General features: G+C 37.0%; 1 protein-coding gene across 1 annotated transcript in view; it reads right to left on the reverse strand.

Moving 5' to 3' along the window:
• The window catches only part of LOC150091460 (transmembrane protein 181), a 162,872-nt gene that overhangs the window by 93,856 nt on the left and 46,215 nt on the right, over positions 1-22,801 (reverse strand). The window contains exons 7-8 of the mRNA XM_090368503.1: positions 14,792-14,872; positions 6,351-6,450 (exon numbers count right to left, since the gene is read on the reverse strand). Coding sequence (XP_090224629.1) covers positions 6,351-6,450; positions 14,792-14,872 — 181 coding nt within the window. The remainder of the gene's footprint in view (positions 1-6,350; positions 6,451-14,791; positions 14,873-22,801) is intronic.

Below are 22,801 nucleotides of genomic sequence, written 5' to 3' on the forward strand. Positions count from 1 at the left end.
CTGAAATTTGTATTGTTATAAAATCTTTCTTTCTTCGATATGTATTTGGCTTTGCAAATTTCAAAGAAAATTTTTCTATTAGAAGCTATGTTATAAACTTCAAAAATAAGTGTCAAACCAAAAACAAACCAGAATAAATGTTTTTTTTTCTTTTTATAAATAGCAAATATGATTATTAATTACAATATTTTAGTTTTGCAAACTAAACAATATTACTAACTGGAAAAAAATATGTAAAAAATTGTCATAAATGATGATGCACTACTGGGTTTTTAAAATTGGGACCTCGGAGACCCTGCATGCATATAGAAATAAATAAAAAAATAAAATAAAATAATAATAATGACTTCAGTGGGTTGGTGCTTCAACGAAAAGATAATTTGGGCTGATTTTGCAGAATTAATAAGTAGTGCAAATTGATGGAGATAGGATTTTAAGTCGTGTAGCTTTCGATTGATGTTTTCATTAATTTTTGAGATATCTTCGCTGGGGTTAATCTGGGTGTGTAGCTTAATATCGTCAGCATAGCAGAATATGTCTTCTCTCTCTTGAACAAATGGAATATTGACTGCAGTAAATAATGCTCCGGAGAGAACTCCGCCTTGGGAAATGCCCGCAGTGATTTTTCTTGAGATTATATTTTGATCAGCTGTAAGAACAATGATTCTGTCTGATAGCAGAGTTGTGATAAACCACAACATGTCACCTTTTGTATGGAAGTAATTTTCTAGGAGGTGAATGAGCGAGGGAATGCTGACTGAGTTGATGGCAGCTGCCAGGTCAACGTATGTGACGGCAAGTTCTGCTTTAGCTTCTAGTGCTCTGAGAATGGTGCTGGTAATGGATGTTAAATTGGTGACTGTGGATCTTCCGGGAATGGCACAGTGAATTTGTGGGGGTTTTTGAAGCAAGATTTGATTGCTGATGGTTGAAAGTAATGCCTTCTCCATAAGTTTCAAGAGGCTGGAAGAGCAAGAGATTGGCCTGAACTGTTTAATGAGGGATGCAGATTGGCATTTAGGATGTGGCCTCACAGCATATCTGTTCCAGAGAGGGGGAAAGTAGTGCTGTGTTAAGACACAGTTAAAAATTGAGAGTAGTGGATCGATAATAAACGTGCTGAGACACTTGATCATGAATTGTGGCACAAGGTCAGGTGGCCTGCGATTACGGTGGGTGGCAATCCATTTATAGCAGTTATAAGTTGCTTCCTGGTGATGCTAGCGGTGGCGAGCATATCCGTTGGGATGTTGTTGACAGGTAAGTTGCCTGGATATGTCGGGGCCACATTGTTCGAGAACCATGCAATGTGGTCCATCCACAGTTCAAGCTCCAGTGTTTTAGGAATTCCTGTGTGCCGAGAGTCATAAAATGGTTTGCCTTTTTGTAGGGTTGCTTTTAGATGTTTTTTGATTGCAGATGATTTCTGAACACTGCCCTTGCTCTGGAGAAGGCAATCCAATCTTGTACAGCGCCCGACTCTTTCCATCTCTTATGCAGATTTTGTTTTTCTTGGAAGGTTTTGTTCAGTGCAGCTGTCCACCAAGCTCTTGAATGGGGAATGATGCAGACAGTCTTTGTCGCTCCATAGTTGGCAATGGTCCGGATCCACCTGGTCATGAGGTCCACAGCCAACTGGAGATCGCAGTTTTTGAGAGCTTCCCAAGGGATGGAGGATGCAGCTTCGAGACATCATGGTAGATCAATGAATTTGGGGGATGTTATTTCTTTTTTCTTTTTTTGGGCCTTGAATATTGAAGTTAGGTGCGGCTAAGTGCAGGAGTATGGCAATGGGATCATCATGATCAGATTGAAAGAGATTGTGAGGGTTGCCTTCGAGGTCGCATGGTGCTGAGGAGAATACCAAATCTAAGAGATTGGATCCTCTCATTGGGTGGCAGTTGAGAAGGCTGATACCCAGCGAATCCATACTGTTAACGAGTGTCCTACTGAGATGTGCGAGAGTAGGTGGACGATTGAAATCTCCACAAACAACGTACTTAGCAGAGGCATGGAGGCGATTCGTTAGCCAATGGATTACATCTTCAATGATATCAGTGTTTGGGCCTGGTGGAATATATACTGTTGCTATGTCTATCAAGTAGGTGTTAAGCTTGAGGGACACTATGGCAGCTTCAAATACAAGGGATTGGCTTACCACAGAATGTACCAATGAAAAGAGGGTGGTATTGTAGAGTATTGCGACTCCCCCTCTTCTACGATCCAGTCTAGAGGAGCAGAGCATCTGGTAACCAGCCTGAGGTGCACAGCAACGGAGTCCTGCCCATTCCCAAGCCACGTTTCAGCGATACAGAGGACATCTAGGGTTTTCGAGAGTAGAAGCTGTTCGACAGTATCTAGCTTGTTACAGATACTTCTTACATTTTGAAAGACAATTTGAATGGTGGTAGCCTTAGCAATCGGAGTTCATACGGGTGGCAAGTCTCTTTTTTGGGGACGCATTGGTCTACTGTGCTTGTGATATGTACAGGGATATTAGAGACTTGGGGATTGACATCATAAACGGCTGGTAGTTGGATTGACTGATATGTGGACATTTTGTTTCCTATAGTAAGTTTGTTCTCAGTAGATTCATTTGAATTCTTCTGCGTTTCTTTGGATTGTCAGCTTGGTAGTTTTAATTGCTATTGCATTTGTTGATGATTTTGGTGGTTTATCGCGGTTCTTGGCGTCTGGTCTAGGAAGGGTTTGACGAGAGTTCCAGGGGGCCATAGCCTTGGATCCAACACGAAGCTCATCATAGTACCTAGTACTTCTAGTTCTTCTCTGTCTCACATCAGTATTTATTCTGTGAAGTTCTGCAAACATAGCCTTAATGCTGCCTGGTTTAGTAGTTGGTTCCAGTCAAGAAACAAAGATCTGCCCACGAGTCTGGACCACTGTGATATTGTACGAATATGAGTGATTCCCCTTAGTGGAGTGTTGTATGCCACCTTTTTTTCCCCATTTGTCTTCCACGTTCCATCTTCTGATAGGTTGAATATATGATCCCAGTTTCTTTTGAGTCAATCTGTTGATCGGCGAGAAGAGACTTGGGCAGGGAGTGGATGCAGTTTGTAAGCCTTGCTGGTGGGATCTTTTGGATTTTATGATTGTCTTTTTGGCTGGTGACTACTTCTGCAAATGTGGGTATTAATGGACACTTTCCAGTTTGGATTGTCTGCTCTAACATTTTAGGCTTTCAGGCTTAATTAAAGTTCTGTGTACAGAACTTTAATGACAGTATAGTGGGTTCACTACTTTTCACTCATTTAGAGAAATCTGGGTTTATGCTTTATTAGAGAAATAATACACAATAAAAACCACATGAGCTGCTGCACTATGACCAAGGTAGTAGTTGATGCACAAAGAAACCCCCAAAACAGCCAACCCTTATTTGCAGTTTTTATGAGGGTATTCATATAAGAATATGCTTCTATCTGCTATTATACTTAGCTAATGATCTTATCTTTTCTATTGTTCTCATAACAAAAGCTACCTTCTATGCTGTTAATAACACCTATTTTAAAAATATTCAAAACTCTAATAATTAGAATTATTCAAACTCCAATAATTAGACCTCTTAAAACTGCTCTGTAATTTCTAGTGAGCATAGGATACTTTATTTATTTAGTGATCAAAAGTTACTTGATGTTTTATATAACATATAAACAGAAAGTCAATGCACATAAGTGAGCACTTGTTGCACTACAATGCAACAAGTTCTCACTTCGCTACACCCCCCCCCATTTTTTTTTGACAAATACTGATGACGATCATATCTTAACCTAAAGCCTATGTCTCTACACTGTTATATTTAAATTGGGTGTAGGTAGCATCACTTTAGGATGCTATCTATACCAATCTTTTGTGAATGAATTTTTCTAGTATAGTAGAAGTTGTAGTAGTAGTAGTAGTTGCAGTGGCATGTGATGCAAGAAAGCAAGTGTAAGAGCTTATGCAGCATCAGCCAAAAAAAAAAAAAAAAAAAATCACACCATTCCCTCCAAATGCCTGTCCAGTTCCTCCTTAAATTTATTCAACCTATCAACTTCCACAACGACAGATGGAAGTCTGTTCCAGCAATTAACCACCTGCTGGCTAAAGGAAAATTTCCGCACATCTATTCTACATCTGTCTTTTCTTAATTTGAATTTATGCCCCCTTAGGTTCGTAATCTGAACAAGTGGAAGGATCCCATTAGAATTCAGCGTGCTCAACCCATCAAGGCCTTATATACCTCAATCAGATCACTGCACAGGTGCCTAGTCTCCAGCCGCTGCAATTTTCAGAACTTAAGCCTCTCTTGGTAAGAGGATCCCTTCATTCCCCTCACCAATCTTGTTGCCCTTCTCTGTACATGCTCAAGTAAATCTACATCCTTCCTAAAATGAGGCCTCCAGACCTGTATGCAGTACTCAAGGCATGGCCTGACCATTGCCTTATACAGAGGGATAATCACCTCCTTTTCCCTGCTAGCAAAATTCCTATATATCATTGACAAAACCCCATGACCTGCCCTGGCAGTCTGTCTGCAGTGCTCAGAAAACTTCATATCTGACTGCATAATTACTGCCAGGTCTTTTTCATTTTCTACCACTTTAAATGTAGTACCACACAGTTCATACGTTCCTCTGGGGTTACTTCTACCCATATGCAGTACTTTGCATTTGTCAAGGTTAAACTTCAGTTGCCACTTCTTAGCCCATCTGCCCAAATTATCTAGATCCTGTTGCAGTAGCACACTGCCATTACTGTCATTAACAACCCTGCCAACCTTTGTATCATCTGCAAACTTAGACATTAAGCCTGATATACCTTCATCAATATCATTGATAAATATACAAAACAACAGTGGACCTTAACACCGAACCCTGTGGGACTCCACTAATAACATTAGTCCAAGAAGAGCAGCACCCATTGATTACCACACTCTGTCTTCTCCCACATAACCATCCTTTTATCCATTGTAGCAACTTACCCTTAATACCATTCTGCTCCAATTTGTACAATAGTCTTCCATGCGCAACAGTGTCAAAAGCTGTCCTGAAATCCAAATATATGATATCAAAATTATTTTTTGCGTCCAGTTTCTTTGTAACCACATCATAATATCCTATCAAATTTGTCAGACAAGACTTTCCCTTAACAAACCCATGCTGTGTCTGAATTATTGCTGCAGTCTTCTCTACATGATCCTGCAATGCATCTTTAACCAGTGACTCCATTATTTTACCCGGAACAGAAGTTAAACTAACTGGTCTGTAATTACTCGTGTCACCCTTTGATCCCCCTTTGTGAATTGGGGATACATTTGCACATCTCCAGTCCGTGGGAACCTCTCCTGAGTCCAAGGACGCTCTCATAATTATGGCTAAGGGTTTGCTTAGTTGCTTTGCCGCTCCTTTAATATAACTGGATAGATCCCATCCACCCCAGGTGCTTTTCTTATGTTTAACTTCAACAATTTCTCCTCCACTTTGCTTTCAGTTATTCCAAAATCATTAAGTATCCTGCTACACTTTGATAACCTTCTGCTATTTTCAAACCTTAATAATTCCTCATGTGTGAATGTAGATGCAAAATACTCATTCAGTTTTTTTGCTATCTGAGCAGGATCATCAACAGTCGAACCATCAATGTCAAGTGGACCAATCAGATTCATCCCCTTCCTTTTAGAGTTTATATAAGTAAAGAAATCCTTGCTGTTTTTCTTAGCATCTTTTGCCAAGGATTTCTCGTAATCTGCCTTCGCCTGTCTAACCTCCTTTGTGACCTGATTACAGAAAACCCAGTCTTTGGGCAAAACATCATTTTCAAAAAAAATTTATAACAAAGCTGCCAATAAAGAAGAAATGATTGTAATAAACTATTATTTTGCAACTAGGTTTTTAAATTAGTTTAATCAACTATACAAATAATTTATTAAAAAAATTATAATGAACTGTTGAAAGTGTATTGTATGCACAGATTTGGTAATGTGTCACTTTCTGAGAAGATAACAACATTCCTGCAGTTTACAAATTATGAAAAAAATATATATTTGGTAAGATTTTTTAAAAGAACATTTAATGACATAACTACAAATTAAAAGTGGCACTTTATGGAAATCTGAGTGATTTTTTGTGTGTAGGTATGTGAGAAAGAGAGAAAGAGGTGTAAACTTTAAACATGAAAAAATTTTATACAAAGTTACTGAAGTATTAACAGTACAAAAAGTTGACAATTATTGGTATCAATGCTAAATTAAGCAAAAAGTGATGAGTAACTATTTGATTATTCATCACTCAATCAAAATACTGACATACTTTTTTATATCCTACACAATACTCTACGTATATTTTACTTACCATTATAAAGTAAAAGAAGAGGAAGCAGAATAGACATCCACTTTTGTTCAATAGACCAATCATAAAATACAAACATCCTTAATGAGTGAGCAAACCAACACTTTAAAAGGGAGAAAGAAAAAAAAATGTACTACATATAGATAGGCAGAATGTATCTATATTACAGATACATATAAGGTAATCCATGTTATAATTCTTTTGTCCAATTTTAATATTATTGCACATTACATTAATTTTCACTGTAAAAGCAGTTCACCATGGTGTAGCTAATTATATTACTGTAAGGGGAAATAATATGTCAGTTGATTCTTTGCAGCTGGTTACAGTCAGTCTACACTTTTGTGCATTTGATTAGGCTTTATAAATTTGATTTTTTCCTGTTAACAAAGCAATTTTCATTTTTAATAAAAATAATTTAGACTATGATAAATGGTTTATAAACAAATCTTACATTCTGAAGCTAAAGGGAAACTCTTTAACATGTAAAAGGTAAGAAGAAGAAGAATCTACATTTTATAGATAAATGTGTGTGATGTGTATTCTATTGCACTGTAATGTGTAATAAATATTAAACTATGGAAATGGTAACACTTCCGAGGGTGGAACTGAGTCAAATAAATTTGGAAAACTAACTCATATTTAACAATAATATGGAACATAATTGCCTTGCATTAGGATTCCTTTCTTAGCATTCTGATTGGAAGCTAAACTACAAATTGAACTGGATACACTAACAGGATCACAATCAAGCTGTCCTATAATCTGTTACAGTGTTACGATTCTCGTTGGTAGGAGAGAGAAAGAACCAGGGGACCCAAATATAAAATCTTAGGGAGTAATTATAATCTGAATTCCACAAAGTTTACCTATTGGCAGCAGCATATTGCAAATCATTGGAATAAACTACTTCTCAAGATGGTTGAGGCAGAGTGTTTGTAAAGTTTAAAAAAGGTGGACTTGGATAATCATATTTTGGCAATCGTGTAGGGTCCCCCCCCCCTTTTGTCAGATCCAGAAAAAAAAAAAATATGCCCACTTGTATCATTTGGAAATTCAAATATTAATACTAATTTGTGGGCATTGAAACAAAGCTGCTTAACTTTCAATATGCTGTCTCCAAAATGTTTCTTATTTCTCTAGATTATGGTAATGAAATGGTGAATTTTGAATAATGAAATTTTGAAAGATATTTGATTTTGTTCTAGCATGTGAGTAAATTTGTCACCATTGTGCAATTGAGCATGCAATAAATCTTGTTATTTTTAGTCCTTGTTTACAATAAAAGTGAATACATTATTATTTTTTTTTTTATAAAATATAAAAGGATAAATTGACTACTTAAAATGGATCATTGAGATTTTATAAAGTATTTTCCCTTAAGTATATATTATTAAATTTAATATTATATTATATAAATATAAAAATGGCATGGCTACTATTGCTTAAATTTTTATATAATGATGCAATTGAATTTTGCATCAGTAGAATAACAGAAATTAACTTCTGTTAAATGATTTAATCACTGATAGTTTTAAAAACATAAAATTTAATTACTGGAGTTCCACTGAAATTTTATTTAAAAGAAGAGGTTCTCAAAAGGAGATCACTCAGAAAGTTACATATTCCAGTAATAAAGAAACCAACATAGGGTTTTTTTTTTTTTTTTTTTACTTATCCCTTTGAGTTCAGTGCATGTCCTCCATTTTGAGGGTAAAGAGGAAATACTTAAAAAAAAACAAACAAGTCTTTGTTCCAGTTTATGAAAAAGTCATTTAAAGCTTTCCTTCAGATCATCATCATGATCACTTTCTATGATTTAAGATCATACTCTTACTACCTAATCGCATCATCTTGCCTGTAAGTGCATAACTATGCACTTATTTGCATAACATGCATAAAATGGAAATAACCAGAGTTTATAGTTTCTCTATGCAATTATTATTAATAGTATATGTGCATCATCCAAAATCCAGCGACTCCAGCACTTGGATATTGCCACAGTTTGGATTTTTCCAGTTTTTTGAACAATAAATCCATCCAATCATGAAATGTCAAAATTCAAGCACAGGGAAAGGGAAAACACATTGGTAGTGGGGCTGTCTACATTTTAATATATTTTTATGTCATTAACCTACGATTATTAATTTTATTAACTATGCACTTTTTTCTTATTATTCTTTTATCCATTAGGCTGCTGTTCAAAATTTCTAAATGAGAAATTATGTTACTGAAGTGATCACCTACAAAATTGCTTTGGTAATCTCTCTATACATTAAAAAAGTTTTCCTCCTAGTGATATTTATTCGAGCCAACAGGAGAAGAGGGCGCGGGGGAGCAATTACATCGCTACAAATGCGCAGGTAAATAATTACATTGTTGTCTTCCATTGAAAGACAACTGCCTCCATAATGTTCACCAACCTCGTGCACGTGCTTCACTGTCTAATACATGACCATGCCCGGCATCATATGATGTTCCATTGTAATGTCAGTTCATGAAGGGACCTGATACAGTTCATGTATTTGTAAATAGTTTAGCATTTTGTAAATATTTTACATATTTGTATAGTTTGTAAATATTTTAGTCCTGCTCTTTTGGATGCAACAATATTGCTCATGCATTATGGAACCCGAAGCAAAAGGCCTTTTCCTAAGTGACCGATGTAAATGCAGGTAAATAATTATATAGTGATATTTATTTGACCTTGAGAATGCTACGTGTTGGGGGGATTAGCCAATGGGAGAAGGATGCAATCATGTGGTACAAGTGGGAGAGGCAATTACGTCACTACAAATGCACAGGTAAATAATTACATAGGTCATTTCCTGCTCAGTTATACATTAGCATTAGTAGAGGTATATGATGCAAGAAAGCAAGCTTATGCAGGATCAGCCAAAAAAAAAAAAAAAAAAAAAAAACACCCTCACATTTCACCCCTCCATTTGTTCCAAATGCCTGTCCAGCTCAGTCTTGAATTTATTTAGGCTATTAGCTTCCACAACAAAAGATGGTAGCCTGTTCCACCAATCAATTACTTGCTGGCTAAAGGCAAATTTCCAAAAAACGATTCTACAACTATCTTTCCTCAATTTGAAACTGTGCCCCTTCAGGTTCTTAGCCTGAGCAAGAAGAAGAATCCCATCAGCATTCAGCTTGTGCCAATCCTTGCACATGTGGGGATTGGCGAGAAAAGTGAGCAGGGGGCAAAGCCTCCTAGTATTCCATTAAAAAAATTAAATAAGGAGGAGAAAAAAATAAACAGAAACAAAATAGTACACAAGATATTTTTTTCTAATACTCAAATATGATACTGCCTAAAAGTAAATAGGCTTTTAGATTATTCCTCCCCATTGTAGTAGTAGTAGTGGCATGTGATGCAAGAAAGCAAGTGTATGAGCTTATGCAGCATCAGCCAAAAAAAAAAAAAAAAAAAAAAATCACACCATTTCCTCCAAATGCCTGTCCAGTTCCTCCTTAAATTTATTTAACCTATCAACTTCCACAACAACAGATGGAAGTTTGTTCCAGCAATTAACCACCTGCTGGCTAAAGGCAAATTTCTGCACATTGATTCTACATCTGTCTTTTCTTAATTCGAATTTATGCTCCCTTAGGTTCGTAATCTGAACAAGTGGAAGGATCCCATCAGAATTCAGCGTGTTCAACCCATTCAAAGCCTTATACACCTCAATCAGATCAGCGCGCAGATGCCTGGTCTCTAGCCACTGCAATTTGCACAACTTAAGCCTCTCTTGGTAAGAGGATCCCTTCATACCCCTCACCAATCTTGTTGCCCTTCTCTATATATGCTCAAGCAAATCTACATCCTTTCTAAAATGATGCCTCCAGACCTGTATGCAGTACTCAAGGCGTGGCCTGACCACTGCCTTATATACAGTGACAATCACCTCCTTTTCCCTGCTAGCAAAATTCCTATATATCATTGACAAAACCCCATGACCTGCCCTGGCAGCCTGTCTCCATTGCTCAGAAAACTTCATATCTGACTGCACAATTACTCCCAGGTCTTTTTTCATTTTCTACTACCTTAAGTGTTGTAATCTACCACACAGCATTAGCATTAGTAGAGGCATTTTATGCAAGAAAGCAAGCTTATGCAGCATCAGCCAAAAAAAAAAATAATAATAAAATAAAAAAATAAAAATAAAAAAAAATAAATAAAAAAAAATAATAAATAAAAAATAACCACTTCCACTTCACCCCTCTGTTCGTTCGAAATACCTATCCAGCTGAGCCTTAAACTTATTTAGGCTATCAACTTCCACGACAAGGGATGGAAGTTTATTCCACCAACCTACCACCCGCTGGCTAAAGGCAAATTTCCTCACGTCTATCCTACATCTGCCTTTTCTCAATTTGAATGTATGCCCTCTCAGGTGATTATTCTGAGCAAGAGGAAGAATCCCATCAGCATTGAGCATGATCAAACCATTCAAGGCTTTATACACCTCTATCAGATCACCTCGCCGGTGCCTAGTCTCCAGACACTGTAATTTGCAAAACTTAAGCCTTTCTTCGTAAGAGCACCCCTTTGTTCCATTCACTAATCTTGTTGCCCTTCTCTGTACTTGTTCCAGCATCTCTACATCCTTCTTGAAATGAGGCCTCCAGACCTGTACACAGTACTCTAGGTACAGTTGGTATGTTTCTCTGGGGTTACTTCTACCCATATGCAGTACTTTGCATTTGTCAAGGTTAAACTTCAGTTGCCATTTCTTAGCCCATCTGCCCAAATTATCTAGATCCTGTTGCAGTGTGCACTGCCATTACTGTCATTAACAACCCTGCCAACCTTTCTATCATCTGCAAACTTCGACACTAAGCCTGATATACCTTCATCAATATCATTGATAAATATACAAAACAACAGAGGACCCAACACCGAATCCTGTGGGACTCCACTAATAACATTAGTCCACGAAGAGCAGCAGCCATTAATTACCACCCTCTGTCTTCTCCCACTCAACCATCCTTTTATCCATTGTAGCAACTTACCCTTAATACCATTCTGCTCCAATTTGTACAATAGTCTTCCATGCACAACAGTGTCAAAAGCTTTCCTGAAATCCCAATATATGATATCAAAATTATTTTTTGCATCCAGTTCCTTTGTAAGCACATCATAATATCCTATCAAATTTGTCAGACAAGACTTTCTCTTAACAAACCCATGATGTGTCTGAATTATTGCTGCAGTCTTGTCTAGATCATCCTGCAATGCATCTTTAACCAGTGACTCCATTATTTTACCTGGAACAGAAGTTAAACTAACTGGTCTGTAATTACTCGTGTCACCCTTCGATCCCCCTTTGTGAATTGGGGATACATTTGCACATCTCCAGTCCATGGGGACCTCCCCTGAGTGAAAGGATGCTCTCATAATTATGGCTAAGGGTTTGCTTAGTTGCTTTGCTGCCTCCTTTAATATAACTGGATAGATCCCATCCATCCCAGGTGCCTTTCTTATGTTTAACTTCAACAATTTTTCCTCCACTTTGCTCTCAGTTATTACAAAATCATTAAGCACCTTCCTATAATTTGATAACCTTCTGCCATTTTCAAACCTTAATAATTCCTCATGTGTGAATGTCGATGCAAAATACTCATTCAGTTTGTTTGCTATCTAAGCAGGATCATCAACAGTGGAACCATCGATATCAAGTGGACCAATCAGATTCATCCCCTTCCTTTTAGAGTTTATATAAGTAAAGAAATCCTTGCTGTTTTTCTTAGCATCTTTTGCCAAGGATTTCTCGTAATCTGCCTTCACCTGCCTAATCTCCTTTGTGACCTGATTACAGACTAGCTTATATCTGCCATAGGTTTCTGAGTCGCTTGATAATTTATATGCATCCCATGCATTTTTCTTCTCTGTCACGAGTCTCATTAGTTCATTTGATAAGCATTTAGGTCTAAACCTTGAACAGTATTTCTTAATAGGTATGAAATTTTTAGCAGCATCCACGATTAACTCCTTGAATGCTTCCCTCTTAGAATTTACTGTTGGTAATATCGTCAGTTGATCCCACTGTACAGAACTTAAAAACTGTCTGAGATCACTGTACTCACCTTTATGGAAGCAAAAACCCTTTCCTTTACCCCTGATGGTAATTATATCTTTAAGTAAATCCCACATCAGTACACTGTGATCACTGCCACCTAGTGGTTCCTTTATCTGCAAATTCTTAATACACGAATGATCACTGCTGATAACCAGATCAAGAGTATTACCCTCTCTAGTTGCCTCTCGAACATGCTGCTGCAGAAAACCATCATCCAATAAATCCTAAAAAGTCTTACTAGTGTGTGAGTGACCAACCCACAAGTTCCAGTCAATATCTGGGAAGTTAAAATCCCCCATTATAAGACATTATGATTTACTGGCACACTCTATTTCTCTGTACAATTGTTTATTGTACTCATTCGAGTCATTAGACCTATAACACACTCCTACTCTTATTTTTGCTTTAGCAGTGCTTATGTCACACCAAACTGACTCAACAGTGCACTGTTCATCTATATCAACTGGATGCACTTCTTTTGATTTTATGATTTTCTTAATTAACAGCATAACACCTCCTTCCTTCCTATCCTGTCTGTACACATTGTACTCCCCAAATTCCAGTTCTGCATTCCTTATATCTGTGTGACACCACATCTTTGCTATCCCAAAAATATCCACCTTTGATGCCTTGACCAGCACTTCAAATTCATCAAATTTATTTACTATACTTGTAGCATTTGTATACATGCACCTATTCTTATTCTTAGTTACCCTAACACATCCCATATACCCACTTGTTTCACAATGACTGCCATCAGTCCCTGTAACCCCCAACACACCTCACTCCAGATCGCTACTTATTCTAATAGAAGTTGCGCAAGAATCATCTTCGACTGCGGCTACTTTTAACCTTTTAGTCTGTGAATCCCCCCAAGCTACCAGTTTTCTGACCCACCTAACACTGCCTCAATAGCATCGGCAAATATTCTTGCACCTTTTCTATTTAAGTGTATCCCATCCCTGTAGAAGCAGTCTCTCCTGTGACTGACATAGAACACTTTCTCTGCTGCTTTGATGGTCAAAAGAAAGCATTATGTGACTATCAGAGCAACTTCAATTGTTCTACAATCAGTGCAAAAAAAAAAAAAAAGAAAAAAAACTCACTCTAAAGGGGAAAGCACATTACTGATACAATATTTTAATTTGACATTATTGATATATATATTTTTTTTTCAGAATGCAAAGTCTGGATCATAATCTTTTGATATAATGCAGGTACCAAACAATACATATATACACCATGTACTGTACTGTAATATCAGCCTACTGCACTCAAATATCAGTGGGCAACCAGGAATGAAGTTCTCTGCAGCTACCTTTAATAACTTTTTTTAAAAGCAGATACCTTTAATAATTTTTTTACTTTGATATTTACTAAATAAAACAGCTGTAAAAACATAATTAAAAAGCTGCTTCCAACAATCTGTTTCCTTCTTATCATATTCTTCCTGCCATCATAAGGCACCAATGCTGTTCCCTTAACCCTCACTAGAATGTCACCCTGAACCACCACAAAGGCGGTTTATTCCAATGGTGAACAACATACTGATCAAATGTAAATTTCCTAAAGTCCAGTCTATTAGTTTTCCCAACAGTTTATATTTGTGCTCCCTGGTTTGCAATGTGTGCAAGCACATACATTTTTGTTTATTATGTGTACAAATACTTTAAAATATAATAAAAAAAGATATACACAAGATACTATTATTCACTTTCATTTACAAATTTTTCAAAATTGGCAAGCTGCAAAGTGTGCAAAATTTTAAACACATATATCTTGCTTCCTGCAGAGTAGCAGACATCTTCAGCAAATATTGTGTTTTGTTCTCATCTTTATTTATGCAAAAAACAATACCAAACTGTCCCAAAATGCTTGTGTGAGACTACAGATATTTATGTAACTACTGGGAGAGAAAAAGCAAGTAAACTTGAACTATAAACAAACATGAAATTTGAAACTTCATAGCAATTTTGGTATTGATGTCCCATGCCACTCTTCACTCAAATAGTTGCAAAGATGGTGGCAGTACACCAGACAGGTAAAAGATGCAAAAATTGCTTCAGAAACTATTGTGATAAAAGTTTGTCTATATTTAGGCAGAAAAATTTTTTGGTTTTTAATCATTAATTAAAGGACAACATAGGACTTGTTTTGGAGCTACACCTATCTGTTGCAGAGCCATCACCAGGTTAAAAAAAAAAAAGTTAAAAGTAACCACCAGGAAAAAATGTTTCTAATGTTTCTACCATGGAAGAGAAACATAGTATTCACAAATCTTACAACAGTATTCAGTTGGTTGTTTTTATTATTACACTTAACAAATAATTTGAATATTAACAGAGAAATGTTACTTACAGTGACACCAAAGGTAAGAAGAAGAAAGACAAATCTGAACCAAATTTCTAGCTGGGTGAATGAAGAGTTGTAACTTTTGAACTGAAATAAATTATATTTTCATTTTATATTGGATCTTATATATGTTTTTTTTTGTAAAAATGTATAAACATGCTTAAGAAATCAAATATCCTTAGGGTTCTTTTTATTTATAAACATCATTTACAAAAAGTTTTATCTTTTAACATTTCATACGAGTACAAAATTTTGTCACTAGTTTGGTATGGCTGCCTTTTATACATGCTGTGGGTCGTCATGTTAATACTTTCAGTTTTCACATGATACGGGCTTTATGTTAAAATTCTAATTGTATCAAAGTGTGCAACAAAAAAACAAAAGGTTCTTTGGCCCTGCAACCCACCGTCGAAGTAATCCAAGTACGTATAGTTTTTTAAATACAAAGTAATGCTCACCCCCAAGTTGCTAAGCCTAATCGCTATGTGACACGTGATAGCGATTAACCTAATGTACATGCTAACAAATTCTGCTTTCCAACGTTTTTCAGGCTCACAAACTGACAAAAACTCTGTGAAAACATCCCTGTGCCTAACTAATCAAGTGTCCTGTTCGATGGAAATCTCATATACAAAAGCAACCCTCTTACAACTGAAGAAGAACTATTGGTTCCAGCCTACCGCTTTCAATAAACTCACTTTGTCTGGTATCATTAAATGCCCCAGAGGCAAAAAAAGCAATAAAAAGAAGGAACCACAACCACAGCATTAAATTGAGCACCACTTCAAGTAGCAATTATGCTCTAGTACTAAACCAAGGGATCTCGTGGCTTGGCTCGACAACAGAAAATGGAGAGGCCGAGTGTAAAAATATACCTGTAAGAATTATGCCCCGGAATCCATATGCATATAAAACTAAAACAGTTAAGACTAAAACATTGCTGTGGACCATAGAAAGCAAAGGGAAACTATGCAAAAATCCAGGAAAACGTACCTAAGGAAAATCCAACTACATAAGCTGCCTCCACAGGTTAAAACTCCCTTAGCATTGACATTGGCATTAGTAGAGGCATATGATGCAAGAAAGCAAGCTTATGCAGCATCACCCGAAAAAAAAAAAAAAATGCTCCCATTTCACCCCTCCATTCATTCCAAATACCTGTCCAGCTCAGCCTTAAATTTATTTAGGCTATCAACTTCCACAACAAAGGATAGAAGTCTGTTCCACCAACCAAGTACCTGCTGGCTAAAGGCAAACTTCTGCACATCTATCCTACATCTGTCTTTCCTCAATTTGAATTTATGCCCTCTCAGGTGATTATTCTGAGCAAGAGGAAGAATCCCATCAGCATTGAGCATGCTCAAACCATTCAAGGCTTTATACACCTCAATAATATCACCTCGCACGTGCCTAGTCTGCAGACACTGTAATTTGCAAAATTTAAGCCTTTCTTCGTAAGAGCAACCCTTTGTTCCATTCATTAATCTTGTTGCCCTTCTCTGTACTCGTTAACAGCTCTACATCCTTCTTAAAATGAGGCCTGCAAACCTGTATACAGTACTCAAGGTGTGGCCTGACCATTGCCTTACACAAGGGGATAATCACCTCCTTATCCCTGCTAGAAAAATTCCTGTATATCATTGACAAGACACTATGAGCTACTCTTGCAGACCATCTGCACTGCTCAGAAAACTTCATATCTACCTGCACAATTACCCCCAGGTCCTTTTCGTTCTCTACCACTGTTAGTGTAGTACCACAAAGTTTATACGTCTCTGGGGTTACTGCTTCCCATATGTAGTACTTTACATTTGTCAATGTTAAACTTCATTTGCCACCTCTGAGACCATCTGCTCAACTTTTCTAGATTCTGTAGCAGCAATGTACTTAACAACTCTGCCAACCCTCGTATCGGCTGCAAACTTGGACATTAAGCTTAATATACCATCATCAATATCATTTATAAATACAGAAAACAACAATGGACCCAACACTGAACCCTGAGGGACTCCACTAATAACATTAGTCCACGATGAGCAGTCCATTGATTACCACTCTCTTTGATCTCTGATCTTCTCCCACTCACCCATCCCTTTATCCATAGCAGCAATTTGCCTCCAATGCCACACTGCTCCAATTTGTTTAGCAGTCTTCCATGTGAAACAGTATCAAAAGCCTTTCTAAGATCCAAATATATGATATCAAAGTTATTCACTGCATCCAGTTCCTTCGTGACCACATCATAGTATCCAATCAAATTGGTCAGGCAAGACTTTCCCTTAACAAAACTATGCTGTGTCCGAGCTATAACTGAAGTCTTGTCTAGATGATCCTGCAGTGGTTCTTTAGTGCCTCTTGCAGAACATCAATCGCCACTCTGGAAACCATAACTCTGTCTAATTTCTAGGCTCACAAACTTATCCTACTCGCGGAAACCTGGACTTCGTCTGAACAAGAAGATTTCATTATCGCCAACTACAACACTGCAGTGGCATCGAGAGCCACAAAAAAGGTGGAGGAACCGCCATCTTCCTGAAGGATTCATTTGTGACAGTATCAGAATCCAAATGCCCCTCATCTACCTTAGAGGCAGTCCACGTCAGAACAAAACTGTCAAATAACTTTCTGGACATCATATCAGTCTACATACCTCCTAAGTCCTCCATGGAAAGATACTCTGAATTTGTTAACTGGGCTATCACTAAAATCTCAAAAAACAATTACATCATTATTGGAGGGGATTTTAATTTGCCGCTACCATCTAGTGATCTGTCTAAATTTGTGACATCACAATTTGACAGTCTAAATTTAAAGGCTTTAATTTCATCGCCCGCCAGAGGTAACAACACACTCGACCAAATCTTCTCTAACGCTCCTACGCCTTCTGGACTTCCAATCTCAATTGCATTCGAATCTGACCATGATCAAATTTAAAAAATACTGTCCTTCGACATCCCATCCCAGTGAGAAAAAAATCCAGTCTACAAAAAGAGATCATTTAACCTGAAACATTTAAAATAGGACATCTGTTTAGAGCTGCTAAACCTCTACTCCTGGGACAGTTTAGTCAACTGTACTACAGAATTAGCATACACCTTCTCCTCGACTTGGTTGGCCTCAATCTCAAAAATTGCGGCATCAAAAATCACTGCTCCTTCTTTCAATTCAAATGTTTGGTGGACACGAAATTTCAAGTCCCTTTTCAAATTAAAGCAAAAGTCTTTCATGAACTTACATATACATAAAAAATCTAACTCGGAAAATAATTATCTAAATTTCTTAGCTCACCATAATAAATTTAACAAACTAAAGAGGAAAGAAATCCAACTATTCACAGCTAATAGGATTAAGAAAAACTTAACAATATACCCAAAATATCCCATTCACTACCATCGGATTTCGACTTCAATTGCTGGTTGGAACACATGATCAAAATTGCTAGTGTCTACATTCTAGACCTTCTGGTCTTCTTTTTCAATCAGGCCATAAATAACAACTTTTCTCCCCAGAATGGACCCACTACAAAATTTTCCCACTACCGAAATGCAAAAACATCAAAAGCAACAAAGACATCAGACCAATATCAATCTCATCCTCTGTACTAAAACTCCTGGAAAGATATATGCTACCGACAATGAGGAAGCAACTCTTCCAAATACATCATAACCAGATTCACTATGGAATTATCAGAAGAGCCACATCGACCAATCTCCTTGCAACAAATCAAATAATCCTGAAGGCTCTCGATTCCAAAAATCAAATCGATATAATTTATACAGACATCAGCTCTGCATTCGATGTGGTCTCCACACACTCTCTCTCCCCTGAAACTCCTAGAACAGTTTTACCTCATAAACGGTTATCTATTAAATCTCTTTGCCAACTTCCTCAAAGAAAGGGTCCTGATAGCAAACTTCAAAAACAAATCCTATCAGGCCATTTGCTCATCTGGAATCCCCCAGGGCGAGACACTATCGGCAATAATATTCTCTGCAATCCTCCAACCGTTCCTACTAACCCATAAGCATGTAATGTCTTATGCGGATGATGTTAAAATTATTGCCACCTCAAGCTCAAGCCAATCAGCTAAAGGCACTGAATAGCTGATCTGTAACACCCTCCAAGAGTTTGCTTTATACCACAAATATTTCAATCTTGCACTCAACCCCTCAAAATCCAGTCACCTCCAAATCTATCTTGCTTAAAAAGAGCATCTTTCCAATAACCGCCTCCCTGAATGCCCAAACAATTCCTATCGTAACCGACCATATGGATCTGGGAATTTTCTGAGTCAAAATTCAACTTTGCTACTCATCTGAACTACCTGTCCAAAAAACTTACAAGAGCCATTTGGCTGGCAAAACAAAACTTTAAAAATACACACTCTGCCCATATTATAATACAATTCTTTTCCAAAATAATCAAGCCAAAAATTCTCTATGCTTCCCCTGTCTGGGCATGGCCAATGTAAATTTCAAAAAGATCTCTTCCCTTGAATACTGGTTTTCTTAAATGGACTTTCTTCAAGTCCCGCTATGAACCTGTCTCTTTCTGAACTTTCAAGGTTGGCTGCCTAAACTATTCCGACTTTTCACATTCAATCTGGTACAACAACCTTTCTTTCTTTACAAAACTGTACATGGGCATCGATTGTCCAGAAATTTGGGACGTTATAGCTTGGAGAATCCTTGGGAAAGCAGCAAGATTCAAGCCAACACTAGTCCCTTTACTAAACAGACTCCATTTAATCGAAAGGCACTTCCCATTCAACACACTGTTCTTTGTCAACCGTTTGAATATAGACCTGGTCCTAATAGCCCAAAACAGAGCTCTCCTGTCACAAGCGGCTAAACTCATACTAACGAATCTACACTGAACTAAATACAACCACAATGTTACATCCTCTCCTTTAATCCTGATTTTACAGTCTAGATATCTAGGGGAACACCCACCTTCCATTCATCAGATAACTCCGGTATTTTATGTTTTCTTGAATTGCAGTTCTCATGCATTAGCTGATCTTAAGAATTTAGTGATAGCCAAGTCCCACAGTTGTGTGCACTTTATGTCAACTACATGTGTAATATAATTTTGCCTTTCCTATTAATTGTACTCTATTCTAATTGTATGTGTCTTTATGCTTTACTGTAAGCCCCTATAGCTGTTGCATTAGTTGTCCAGGGGCAAGTTCAGCATTGTCAGCATGTTTATTATATTGTATTGATGACACATCTCCATGTGGCCACACTGGTCTGGCACTTTGTCCAGGATGCCTCTTGGACAAACCTGCAACCACTGGCTTGTTTGGAGCTGTTGCCTCTACGCATTGTAGGAATGAGTGACCGAGAGCTAATAAACGGAATTTATTTATTTATTAATTTGGATAAATAGTTGCAATCTTGCTGTTTCCCCCATAGACAGTGAAATTGCATGTAAAGTTATTGTAAAAGGTGATTTACGATTATAAGATGATTAAATATTTCTCTTGAAAAAACTAAATATCAAAGAATTATTACCATTTATTAATTTCAATTATAGTTAGGAAATTCTAAGTATATGCTTTATTCAAAAAAAAAAAAAAAAAAAAAATCATATAATGAAAAATGTAATGCAGTTTGGTTAGGCTGTTTAAGATAAGTAACAATGCAAAGAAGACCACAAGACATAATATAAGCTGATTTGAATATATATACAGGAGAAAAAAAACATTTCCATGAGAAAAAAAAAATTATTACTCTGATAAGATTAACTAACCTACAGCCCCAACTGTAGGAGCTGTAGTTGGCTGATCTTAGCAGATTAACTAAATTGTAGGGCTGCAGGATTGGGGCTATACAAAGAAAGAGAATTTTGGTTTGTAATGAGAACCAAAGCCTCACACTTTTTCCAAATCAATAGTAGAGTGTCATATCCACCGTAAAAAGTAAAAAGTAAAGTGCAGCCATTATCAACCCACTGCAGGATGGAAGCCTCCTCAACAATTCATGCTGAGGGAAATGGACCATAATCTGCCACGCTGGTCCAGTGCGGGTTGGCAGATCGACCGTATTCAGCAATCAGGGGCTTGAACCCCGGTCTACACAAAGAGCGTGTGCTACTGCACTCCCGCTCCTGCCCACTCGGCTACGGAGCAGAAACAAAATTTTTAAGAAAGAGACAATTATTATGATGTGGATTCAGTTACCAGAACTTTATTTTTAGAATTAATAGAACATTATGCAGGATGAAAAAATAAAAAAATTTCTGTTGCTATTTCTAAAAATCTAAAAATCAAACTCATAGAACCAACTTTTCATCTTCCTCGTTTATTCATTCAACTGTCATTTTCTGGAACAACCTTCCTTTGTAAGCATTTCCTCAAAATTACAGTCTAAGAAGTTCAAGTCTAATGTCAACAAATATCTTCTTTCATCTTCTCAACCTCCAACCCATGCAAGGTACTAAGTACTATAGGTTTTAATACCTTTTGTGTTTGGGGTTTTCAATAAAAAAAAAAAAAAAAAAAAAATTAGAGTATGTCCAAAGGCATGTATATAAATAGTCTTCAAAAAAATGCCAACTAATAACAAATATTTTGGTAAAGCTACAACCCACAGTGACTTTGGGGAAGTGCAGAGGTGTTTCATGGGTAAATCAAAGTTTGTTTGTTTTTTTTGGGAGATCAAACTTGACAGTTTCAAGTATTCATGTTCTCGTTTAGATAGAAATGTGCCTAAGCAGTCCACAAAATATTTCGCAAGAATATGGAAAAAAAACTGCAGTATCACACATGTAAAGGTAAACTCTTTCAGTAGTGTCTGGTGGTAATAGATGATGCTATAGATGATTTTGAATGGAGAATAGCGAAGGCGGTTTTGCAACGCAGCACAATGTCTCTCTTGATGCATTCAATTTCTCTTCAACACTTTGTACATTCACTGCTATTTTCATTGTCTCTTGCAGTGCTTGTTCCTTTTCTGCAACATTAGTATTCTACATTTATCTATAGATTTATAGCATGGCCAAAGAACCATGCTATAAATCTATAGAAAGAATTTGTCGTTTCAAATATTACAAATCACATTTGTAACTGCAATAGCAGAAAGTGATCTATGGCACTGTGAGCTCAAGAGCTGATATTAGCATTAGTTGAGGCATATGATGCAACATCGGCCAAAAAAAAAATAATAATAAAAAATACAAAACGACCCTTCCCATTTTGACCATCCAGTTACTCCAAATTCTGTCTAGTTCAGCCGTAAATTTATTTAAGCTATCAACTTCCACAACAACAGATAGAAGTCTGTTCCAGCAATCAACTACCCACTGGCTAAAGACAAACTTCTGCACTTCTGTTCTACAACTTTCTTTCCTCAATTTGAATCTATGCCCCCTCAGGTTCGTAATCTGAGCAAGCGGAAGAATCCCATTAGCATTGAGCCTGCTCAAACAATTAAAGGCCTTATACACCTCAATCAGATCACCTTGCAGGTGAATAGTCTCCAGACACTGAAATTTGTAGAACTTAAGCTTCCTTGGTAAGAGCATTCCTTTGTTCCTCTCACCAATATTGTTACCCTTCTTTGTAATTATTCTAGCAACTCTACATCCTTCCTAAAATGAGGCCTCCAGACCTGTTTGTAGTACTCAAGGTGTGACCTGACCATTGCTTTATACAAAGGGATAATCACCTCCTTGTCATTGCTAGCAAAATTCCTATATATCATTAACAAAATTAATTAGCAGAAACAAAATTTTTAAGAAAGAGACAATTATTATGATGTGGATTCAATTACCAGAACTTTATTTTTAGAATTAATAGAACATTATGCAGGATGAAAAAATAAAAAAAATTCTGTTGCTATTTCTAAAAATCAAACTCAAATCATGACCTGCTCTGGCAGCCCATCTGCACTGCTCAGAGAACTTCATATCTGACTGCACCATTACCCCCAAGGTCTTTTTCATTATCCACTTCCCTAAGTGTAGCAACACAGTTTATACGTTTCTCTTGGGTTAGTGCTACCCATATGCAGT

Source organism: Mastigoproctus giganteus, chromosome 1 (genome assembly GCF_048544385.1).
Source record: "Mastigoproctus giganteus isolate SK-2022 chromosome 1, ASM4854438v1, whole genome shotgun sequence".
NCBI classification, from domain to species: domain Eukaryota; kingdom Metazoa; phylum Arthropoda; class Arachnida; order Uropygi; family Thelyphonidae; genus Mastigoproctus; species Mastigoproctus giganteus.